Raw genomic sequence first — 12,136 nt, 5'->3', positions numbered from 1 at the left:
TGTTAAAATGGCCATGCTATAGCAGGTATGGATCTATTAGAAAAGATGAACTAAACCGTCACAATATGCCGTCATATTACACCGTCACACTATACCGTCACGTTCAATAACAAAAGAAAAATAATTATACCGTCATCGCATACCGTTTGATACTTCACCGTACTTTATACCGTCATTCTAATCACTGTTACCCATGTGTTTGTATAGATCCCGCAGTCGTTGGTGGTATCGCGCAGCGCTTCGAAGCGCAACAGCCCGAAGCACTCAACTGCGCTTCCCGACCGCCGCCTCGCGCCCACTAAACTAGAGAAGCCCGACCAAGGTACGTACTGTAATACATACATACATACATAAAGAGTGTTCCATACAAATTCCTAATTCAAAAGTATTGTGTTTTTTTTTAGGTAAGAGTATTGTTAAGTGGTAATAGGAAATATTGGAGTAATACTCAAAATGATCAATTTTTTTTTACACGGATATACATACAGATTTTTAATTCAGACTGTGATTAGGTGGTATATTTTTTTAAACAATGTTTAAACCACCTGTGTTATTTAAGGTTAAAAGCGTAAATTTTGGAGAAAAAACCAAAACTACAATTTCATATTTTTCAAATACATTCAAGTCATTATAAACTATGATCGGTATCAAAAATTCCTATCTTATGTAATAAATTCCTCAAGCGAAAGCGGAGGCGTTAACAACGCGTGTTATAAATCTCAGAAATGCCGCCATTAATTCAATGTAACGGTTAAATATTGCTTAATTGATAATATGTAACACTAATTTGGTTTATTACTTTGATTATTAAGAAACAGGACCTGTAAGCGCGTAGTCCTTTTGTCAAAAAAATGAACAATATGTTTCAAAAATGCTTGTTAGTCCGTTTGTATAAATACATAATTGTCAGCATGATATGCACAATTCCTCGCGAAAAGTGGAACAATTTATTTAGTACAGTAGCGACTCTGCCTAGTCCATTTATCTATAATCAAAGGTTAATCCAAATGAAGCGTACGGAAGGCAAACCTAGATTATATACATCCTCCAACGTTATTAAACTGAAATACTTCCGGGTTGTCCTAAAAGTTTAAACTAAACCATTTTAAGCTTAAATTCGCTATGTTAAGGTTCGTATTTCCGTAGCCTTGGTGTAGTTTATGGCGATTTGACTCCGATGAGATCGAATGAGAGGAAGCGATATCACAACATATTGGTATTTTGAGTAGATTGTTTACCGGCGGTTTAAAGTATAAGCGATTAGCGATTTTGTTCCTTAAGGATTTATTTTACAAATAAAAAACGAAAAAGCATTTTTATAAAAACTTACTTTTTAAAGGTCACATATTTTATTTTACGTTACTTTACAATGTTTTAAACAATAATGTCTTCTTTTTCATTCTCATATCGTTGATTGTTGGATTTCATAAACAAATTACATATCGACATTAGTAAATAATTTTAAATGAAAATATTTATTTAATTTCCGCTTATAACTTGGACCATACACCACCCTATCCCGCTCGCCGTCCCCTGCGGCCAGTCTCATATCGGAATTGATTCGCGTCACATTTTGTTGCCTCGTTTTGTTATTCAACGGGCAAACGTACTCTGAACAAATAGACCGTCAACTGGTCATATTTCATTTCTAACAACAAAATATACTACGACGATTGTCTTTACGATGTTTATGACTTGACTAGACTGCCACACTTAGATACCTTAACATAGATTCCTCTATACTAAGGAAGACCACATAACAACTATAAGTATGTCAGTAGGATTTTTTAAGTGACGTTATGAGTTACTAGCACGCATCTCTGTCTGCGCGGCATTAAAAAAACTTAATAAGTAGCCTATATGTTCTTCCAGACTATGTTCTACATTTGTGCTAAATTTCATCAAGATCCGTTGAGCCGTTCCGGAGATACCTTCTAAAAAAAATGCATCCATCTATCTAAGATAAAGAAAGAACATTTGAATACATTATTAAATGTATTAGATAAATAATAGAAAGTTATATTTCCAAGCATATAAATCGTACCAAATCAGGTCACATTAGAACTAGTCATGTTACTGCAAATCGAGGCCTGACTGGTTGATATTGCTGCCTGATCTCATAGATATGTGATGATATTTTTAGCGAGTACCTGGCTCATGTATTGTCTTTAATCCCACGTAGTCTTGTTTGGTATATTACTAGAATTTCCTAATGGACCATTCATTGTTTATTATAATATAAATTATGATGATTCAACCTCGAATGTTATAAAGACAGAATGATGGTTGATGTTCATATACTATGAATTGAACCTTAAACATTTAATTATCTTTGATACATAAAGAATGTTTAATAAGTTTAATTACGCAAGAAATAAAAAGAAAAATGCTTAACATAGTATAATAAAACTTCACCATATTCAGTCCTATAGCTGGCTTATCGCGTTATTCTAAAATGTATACGTTCTCGTTAACTTTGTGGAGGCAACACTCACGTGTGTGATGCGACAATAAATTCCTGTCGCGTAGTGTCGCGGTCCGCCAGGGTAAGGGAGGTGCCGAGTGACGCACTCCAGTCGACGGATTATTGGAAAGCCATTTTCGACTCATACCCGGTGTAAAACATGAGATGTAGCGGGAAATGGAATTTATTGTATTTATTGTTAACGAGCTGTCGCCCGCGATTCTATTAAAAAACTTAATAAGTAGCCTACGAGTCCGTTGTTCAGTCGTTCCGGAGATACCTTTAAGCAAACATCCATCCATCCATCTTAACATTCGCATTTATAATATTAGTAAGATAATCCGAGTCCTAGGCATGCTAGTTTATTTTTTAGTAGAAAAAGAAAAAAACCTCTTTGTAGTATGTATCACTCTTTTGTAGTCAGTAAAAGTATGGCACATTGAGGGCTTTTATTTTCCTTGACAATGCTTTGTTATATTTTTTAATTGGTAAATTGACTATGTATTGTTAAAACTTATTGTTTGTACCGTTATGTTTATTGAAACACGGATATGTACATTTGAACATACAGCAGATGACCGACACTAAACTAACAGTTTGTCTGAATATTTATAGAAATGTTAAACATTTTAAGCTATTCGTTGATTAGTTCCTGAGTAACATTTAATTAACATCGATGTAATCGCGTAAGACTATCACTTGGGACACACTTTAAACAATCAACAAGCCACCGTGCGGTTCGCAACGCAATGTTTGAATCGTTCATCGATCCGATCTCACACTCCTAAACTAACGCTCGTGTTTGTGAACCATTTGCTGATATCACGATAATTATTTTGACGTTGAGGTTACATACATCATTGTTTGTTTAGTTTATATCTAAGTCATATTAAACTAGCTGTTGCACGCGACACCGTCCGCGCGAAATTAAAAATAAACTTTATTAGTAGCCTGTGTATCCTTCCAGACTATGATCTACATCTATGCCAAATTTCATCGAGATCCGTTGAGGTGTTCTGGAGATATCTTCCAACAAACATCCATCCATCCATACATCAAATACATAAAAAATTCTATAGATTTTTTATTATTCACTTCATGAATAATTCTACTAAACAAGCCGTAGCGTTGTTCAACGTAATAATCGTTGTAAGACGTTGGCGCCCAACGAGGGACCGGCATTTATGGTGCTTGACAAACTTTGTATGTTTACTCGCTTCCTATCTACTTCCTTTGTCTCGGAGGGTGTCTTTCGGCTTCTTTGATATGTTTTCGCTTTACAGATGTGTGAATCAAAGATATCATTAGCTTTTTATCACTGCTCTCTGCAAGAAGGTATATCTTAAAGAAGGTTTCATGCAACAGAACAAAGCAGCGTATTTATAAGTGTTCCATAAGATTGACTGTAGATTTGGTACAAGTAACGTGAATAAGTTTTAGAAGCCTACAGTAGTTTTTACATCGATGACTACTTTTTTTTTACATTTTCAAAATAGTGTTAGCGCAGAAACGTCATGTCTTTATCAGGTGTCAAGAAGTTGTCGGCTAATTGGCGCTGCGCTCTCCCGACCGTATCGCGAGTCGCATTATACCGCTCGAGCGCACTGCAGCTGCATACATTAGTGATGTGATGAGACGTTAAATAATGTTGTCGATAGTCGATAGTTATGAATGTGTCCCTATTTGAAAGAAAGTATGCAAAGGGACATATACTTGATGCAAAATTAAATACAATAGTAGAGTTGTTCAACAAAACCTTTGTTTTATAATGTAATAGTGTTATCGTCACGAAAAGTTGCTTAGGAATTTGATATGAACTATTTTATTTTTGCTTTATGGTTCGAAAACAATCGTGATCATTAGTCTAATATCGATATACTTCCTCACATCACTATCTGAGCACCCTCTTTGGCCACAAAGCGGAGGGCCCTCCGACGATGTTGGCGATACGCCGCGAGCCGTCGCCTTTGTTTTGTTAAAACTCCAACCTCATACACCCCCCACCACCCCTTACCCGAGCGACGTTCGGTTAAGTTTTTCCCAACGTGCCAGCTACTTTTGACTTTGTGCAAGTTTTACTACGGTTCAATGGAGTACAGCGTCCCATTTGCGGAAATATTTTTTTTATAACTCCTATACTTAGCTGTATTGTACTTCCACTTAGGTGACGTTTTAAATTACTAAACACTTTGATAAAATTTACTTCCTTAAACAAAATTATGGGAATTAAAAAAATGACAGTCATTTCAATTAATCTATTCGAGGATATATTTTTAGCTTCGCTATGAGTGTGCATTAGGCTTTATGTATGGTTGTAAGGCGCATGCTCAAAGCACGCGGCGGGCTATTTGTCGGTACTGCGGATGCCGGCAACTTTTATCGCTCCCAACCCCTGACTTGCGGACAATAACTTATATTTATGTCTTCACACTTAAAAATGTTCTTTTGCGTTGTTTTAATGTTACACTGCGAGTGTAAATATCTACAGAGCGTCGGTGATGTAGTTGCTACGCACCTAATGGACGGGACCAAAATTTATACGTTCAGGTTCGTTCCCCACCAAGTACCAATGTGTTTTTCGAATTTCATGTGTACATTTATCCAGCAATCTTACGATGAAATATATAACTTGCACATATCTGCGAAGAAATTCAAAGATAAGTGTAAAGTTAATATACCTTGAAGGACAATCTTGGCAACCAAAAACCTATATTTTAATTAATAGAGAAAGTATATTTCTAGAAAATCTTAGAATAGTTTGCCAAAAAGTCACTTCACATTGAAATAAAATACAAGTCATAAATCTATTTTTATTTTTTCATACTAATAAATTGCGTACTGTTTGCTCCGTTTATGTCATACTTTGTAAACTGCCACGTGATATAAAGCATCACTGTAGCTATACTCTAGCTGGCGCGGACCACTCTGCCTCTAAGTGCACTTGGTTTACCGACTTAGAGCAATGTTCTATCTTATTATTAGCATCCACTGAGTTATTTAAAAGTGTATGTAACATTTATTAATACAAACACATTTTTGGTTCGTCTTTTATGTTATCTAGAATCAATATGGCTTATTTTCTTTTAAAAGAGACTTGGAACATAGGATTTTAAAATAAAGAACTATTGGGGCGTTTATAGCACAAATTAATAGGTACCATTAGAAAAACAATGAAACCCAAGTTACTAAAAATATTTTATTAAAGCTCTGCATCAAAAAAATATCTTTTCTATCGCATCGCAAGTTGTATAAGAACAGCTTTAGCATGTTACCGATTGCGCATGTCTGTAGTGGAGCAGGCGGGTTATTTGTCGGGTAGCGTCGCCGATCCTCGACTTGTTTATTTTGCCGACGCCCCCGCATTAGCCCCGACAGTTCCCAACACGCCTCGCCTCTCCTTTTGAGAGATATTACACTACATGCGCCATATAATAAAAGTATTTTTTTAATAAAGTGATGTTTTGTTTTTAAAAATGGTAAAATTAGAGCATTCAGCAACATTAGCAAATTAGAGCACAGTACTAATAGTAACTCAGTTAAATTAACAATTATTGAATATGTGCACCCTTGGAGATCAAAAACCACCTTTAAACATTGATATTACTACTTTACTCTCTGAGAAGTTTAGTAAAATTAAAGTTATTTTTTTATTTTTATTTAATTACCTTTTCATATTGTACTAGCTGTGCCTACGACTTCGTCCGCGTGAAATACAGTTTTCGGGTAGCATTTTTTTTAAGGCTTATTACTAACATTTAAGTTTTCATTTACTTCATTTAAGTAAGAAATTTCAAGCTTCTAACTGTTGAAATGACGATATTTCCATACAAATTTCCACCCCCACTTTCAACCCTTTACAACCCTTTTTTCGCGTTAAAAAGTAGCCTATGTCCTTCCTCAGGCTCTAGACTATCTGTGTACCAAATTTCATTTAAATCGGTTCAGTAGTTTTGGCGTGAAAGCGAGACAGACAGAGTTACTTTCGATTTTAGAATATTAGTAAGAATTAAGTAAGGATTAGGTGTCGCCCGCGACCGTCCATCCATCCATCCATCTATCTATCTAAAGTAAAAATTTTAGTGATAATCGCTTTTCAAATGGTTTAGAAAAATATCTCATTTCTATGAGATTACATCGTTTACTGCGTTCGTTGCGATAAAAGTTTTGTTATCCTACAATAACGTACGTGATCACGAATAAAAATTTATCAAGCCCGTCCATAAAGCGTAACGATATACGACTTAATTCCGTACCGTCGACATTTATGTCGTATCCGTCACGTTGCGTTGTCGTCGCGTCCCCGGCCCACTGTCGTCCTGGCCCGAGTGTCTCTCGCACCGAGTTTACGACGTAGCATTGTATAGTGGGCTAGGGTGTGCATATTGTTAATATTTTAGGGGATTTTTTTTCTAAAAAAATTGTTAGTTTTTTTTAATGACTAATACTTTATTTCTAAAAAAATACGACACATCTAAGAAGCAAGCGAAAGGGTAGAGGAAGAAATCCAGAGCAGTGTTAACAGTATACAAAACTAGATTAGTTTAAATTATCTAAGAAGCTTGTTTTGCACCAGACTTATTAAATTATTTACTAATGTAGATTTACTCAATAAACGTGTTTTAAATCAGTTTGCCATTTTATACATTAAGTTAGTTGGTTACTTTTTTCTTGGATGTAATAACTATGTTTTCTGATAATCCACACGAGATGCGAGTCATGGTATTATTATTGAGGCGCGGTTGGCTTTAGCGCGAGTTGAATAATTTACCGGCAAGCCGGATAATGCGACCGGGTTTTTTGCCTGCGCCACCGTCCACCGCCGAGTGCCAATTCTATGCCGTCTGGGAAAAGCTTGAAACCTCAGACTATTTTTTATCGTATTAACTATCGCACTCAGAGTCTTTAAGTGATTTAAACAGTATATACACTAAGGCATTTCTTTGTGATTACTTAACATTCTAACCGTTGGTTTCTGAAGCAAAAAGACTACTAAAGCAACTTTGAAGAGAGATCACATAATTGTTATTAATAGTAATTATCCCTTAACTCCTTAATAGAATAGGCTCCTAAATAAAGTATAGAATGTACACCGATCCTTTAAGAAACTGGCTTAACCATGATTTTGTTTCAGTTCTCAAATTGTCATTGTAAAATATCATACAGGGTCTTATAGCCTGATCTGTTTCTCCTAATTTTTCATTAAAGCCTACTAGATATAAAGTAAGTTGTATGTAGTGGGTTATTCAAGTGGTTGTAAAATATGCGTCGATAGGAATAAAAATACTCGAGAAATCTTTTTCTCTGCTCGCAATATCCCACCCACTTCCTCCCGTTTCTCCTTCATAATTGCATCCACGCTATCGGAAAAGCCCGATAAAACAACTATATGGCGTCTAACCACCTCTTCTCTGCAAACGAGTTTTATATTCCGATACCAACACACAATTTTCTCCCCTAACACTTAAGTAATAAAATGTACAATTGCTTACTTCCACATGAACACAGGAACCCGTGCTGCAAAGAGTCGGAAGCCCGGAAAGGTCTTTAGTAAATGGACATGTGTCATAGCTGTGTTGAAATATAGGATGTAAGTTGTTATACAATTTTCAACTCTATTCTCTTGTAGGAAAATTGCTTTTTGTTTGGTATGGAATTGGCGTGTAAATCGGGGTGAGGTATCAAGATGTTATTGGCGAGACGCCCTGTTTTTACGGGCGCTTAATCTTGGGTCGCAGTGGTGGCTTTGCGGGTTTCCATTGTATTGTTACGTCATACTGGAAGGAGTCGTTTTATTAGCAGAGTTTTGACGGATGATGGAGTGTTGTAAAACGTGAGTGGGTTGCGGCAGTTGATTTAACTTCTTAGGGTACGTTACGTGTATACGTATTGTTTTTGTACTTCGAGATAAGACAAACTTGTATTTATAAAAATTTTGTAGTCGTAATTGTTTTATTTCTTTTTTTTAAATATAATGAAACGGGTGACAATAAATTTCGTACCTTGTGATAATGTGAACACGCACCAGTACTGCGCATGCGCGAGCATTGCGACCCGTGTGCTTCTCGATGTATACTAAATTACTCTATGACACGGCGCGTTGCTGTGCTGCCATTTGTCACGTTCAACAAGCTCCATGTATTAATAGTGCATGACTCCCGAACATGAATGTATCGGGATAAAGCTTTCAAACAACTTGTTGGATTATGTTTCATACAAAAATAATGATAGCTGTAAAAATGTATTACTGACGGAAAATTAACATTATGTTGCATTTCTAAATGTTCATGCATTTTAATATCATTATTAATGAGTTAAATTAATTAAACAAAAGAAAATAACTTGATAGATACGAGGCACTTCGTTAATGAACTACGTAGACTTAAGCTTAAATATCACATCTTTTCAAAGAAGGTGCTCTCTTGCTTAATGAGTATGCACTGAGGGTAAAATGTAATAACAGGACAAACAAAAGATGTCTGCGGCTTAGAACATGTAATTATAATTATTTAGGCTGCAGTGACACTTGTATTAAAACACTATTGTCATCCCTTTCTTTGTCTTTGACAAAAGCAATGACAACTATAAGTGTCAATATGAGTGTCATGGCAGACGAAACCCACAGTCAGATAAACTCGGGTACGTTTTCTTGTATAGACTTCCTCAACCGCTCGTGTGCTTGTGAATTATATATAGAAACGTCATAGGGCGCTTCGACTGCCGACGAGGAATTATTCGCTCCTGATTCATCGAAACGCTTTGTCTAGTGATGTGTTTAACTATCGATAAGGTTCATATCGATATATTCAAGTTTATATATACTTTAAGTAAATAAATCTTTTACATCATGAAACTTCTAATGAGGTTGTCGCAAAGAATAGGTATGTAGTATTAATGCATAAGCCTAATTCCAAATGAAAGCGTTCACTCTTTAATTAAACTATATCGTGCTTAAAACGATTATTATAATCAAACGTAGAGTGGATATTAAAAAAGACAGTTAACCTACAAGACTTCAAGCACTAAACATAATTTAGAAGATACTAAATTATTTCCTACGGTAGTTCCCAAAGCGTGTATCCCTAACATAGCGTCGCATAATAGCGAGGATAACGATGCCTAAGAGGACACTGTAATGCCATTTGATGTCCACTTCAAAGTGATGCTACGCCGTAGCCAGTAAGCTTTGTTAGGTGGCACTTTCATTCGTTTCTACGTTTGTTGGTTTGAAGATTACAATCTGTATATTTTTATCGTTTAAAGTAAGCGTGAAAGCAATATTCTTTGTAGTAAGTATTTATAACTCTTTAGTTAGCTCTTTATTGCTAATGAAATGGCGTTAAAAGGCTATTAAAGTTGACACCAAAAATTGCCTTAAACTCTAATCTTCTGTTAACAGAGCTTTAAATTATACTTAAGTACATGTCTAATATTTTTAAAATTTCTTATTTATATTACATAGGATGAAAATCATAAACTAAGGTTCGACTTATCTACAATAAATTGTTCATTCTATCGCCGCAAGGCCCATACTGGCTCAGTGAAGAGCCTAGCGTAGGGCGTCGCGAAGTTAGCGTCGTGGCGGCGTGATTAGCGAGCGAGGGCGCTGTAATGCAATCAAGACGCCCCGAACATCTACCAGCTATACCCGACACTGCAGACTTACGAACTAACAGACATGGCATACTATATGTATTTTTTTTGTTTTAAGTATTTTGAGGAAGTGAATAAGTAAGGAATTCTATTTTTTATGTTTGATTTTTTTTTGGTTCATATAAGATTTAGCACTAACTCCTGATTTAAGTACGTAAGGAATATACAAATTGTCCTGTAATTCTCCTGTCTTGTTATTTGGAATATCGCTTCGGCTTTTTTAATTGACCAGCATTAATGTTCTACATTGTATTAATTTGATACTATTTTCAACATAGCATTTTTTTTTAATTACAAGTTGACGAGTCTGTGATATTGTACGGTCTATGGAGGAAGTAGAGCGCAGGCGCCCACCGCAGTGGTTAGCGCGTGCAAAGCGCCTGCCAACGTACACCGGCGGCGTATTTGTCGCCACACACCGACACAGACCCCTTGCCCGACTGTACAGTTCGAAACACAGATATCTATCTCCACGCTGACATATTTATTATAGTGGTTATATATAGATATTATTATTTAAGTTCTTAGGAATTCGTGAATCTTTTTTATGGCGTACTGACTTAATAACAATTGTTTTGACAACTTTTATCTTCTCCTTTGGACCCATATCTAATCTGTAGTATGGTCTAATGTGCGGTCTATGGCCGTAAACATTTTTAGTCTGTCATTTTTATAAAAAGTAAAATAAATATGAAACAAAATATTGCTGTAACTGTGTCGCCTTCCGTACACTCGTACAGTGACGCGGAACGTGGGGGCACGGCACTTCGCGTTCTTCCTCCGGGTATGATGTTAAATGTGCTTCACGTTAGTGTTGCGAATTTGTCTTGGAAATGCTATCGATATAATATTTTATTATCAACACAATTTTCTTGTATTGATACGCAGATTTTGCCATAATGTAGATACAAAATATTGTAAAAATATTAATTGTGAATTTAATACTTCTTTAAAAGACTAGCTTTTATCATTCCAAAAAAAAAGTAACGGAAATCAGAAACTGAATCATAATGCTTTATGTGTTATATCACAAAACATTATTGATCATTCTCATAAACAGATTAAAAGTAATAAAGCATTTTGTTGTCTTTATCGATATAATTTTATGTTTGTCTTATGTTTCACATCCCTAGCGGACAAGCAACAGCCGGTTGAGTAGCGGGTCGCGTCAGGTGCGTCAGGTATGCGAGCAGTCGCTCTCTGCTCGACGCTCGGCGATTGAATGCGGGATATGGAACTTACGGAGTCGTGATGCTTAACGTACCGGAATATACGTCGGCATTTTGTTGACGATACGCCGCTGACGCTTAATATTGTATAGTTTTGTTATGTTATTTATAATTTTAGTTAGTCAACTAATTTAACTCTTTGACGTAGACACATACACGAAACAAAATACTAAAACAAGACTAAGTTTTGTTAACGTTAGAGCTTTACATTCCGAAATGACACTACTAGTAGTATTTGTTATGGTACCCGCAAATGAACGACTGGTACATGTTCTGCGTGGACATGATGTAATAAAAAATCTACCTCTATATTTAATATTTATTCTACAATTAAAACATTTATCGATATCAGAAATCGACTGCACTGGTCTACTGTTTCGACATCTGGTATCGAGGAAACGTATTTTTACGATTCAATATAATAGGCCAAGAATAACAAACATTTCTCCGGCTTTCCATCACGTTGGTATACGAGGTGACGACAATCGTAGGGCTAAATTTAAACTAACCTAATATCAAACACGCAGCACCAAAAACGTTGTTTAAAACGTGATCTAACATGGTTTATAAAAGGAGAGTGACTCAGGAGTGGCTTAGATGGATTTGTAACCAAGTTTTTGTTAATAATTTTTAAAATAGTTTCTTTCGCTCTAAAAATTATGGATACAACATAATTTTAACACAATTTCTGTCAGTGCAAGCTGACATACCAAATAAGACTGTTATTTATTTGCCTCTAACCCTTGATTGTAATAAATCGATCGATTAAATAATTCCACTCCAACTGTATAAT

General features: G+C 35.7%; 1 protein-coding gene across 4 annotated transcripts in view; it reads left to right on the top strand.

Moving 5' to 3' along the window:
* The window catches only part of LOC106708185, a 98,276-nt gene that overhangs the window by 64,836 nt on the left and 21,304 nt on the right, over positions 1 to 12,136 (top strand). For all 4 annotated transcript variants that reach the window (XM_045684566.1, XM_045684565.1, XM_045684564.1 and 1 more), the window contains one exon: positions 208 to 322. In XM_045684566.1, coding sequence (XP_045540522.1) covers positions 208 to 322 — 115 coding nt within the window. The remainder of the gene's footprint in view (positions 1 to 207; positions 323 to 12,136) is intronic.

This window comes from Papilio machaon, chromosome 26, assembly GCF_912999745.1.
Source record: "Papilio machaon chromosome 26, ilPapMach1.1, whole genome shotgun sequence".
Taxonomy (NCBI): Eukaryota; Metazoa; Arthropoda; class Insecta; order Lepidoptera; family Papilionidae; genus Papilio; species Papilio machaon.
This window is presented reverse-complemented; position numbering and strand designations above follow the sequence as displayed.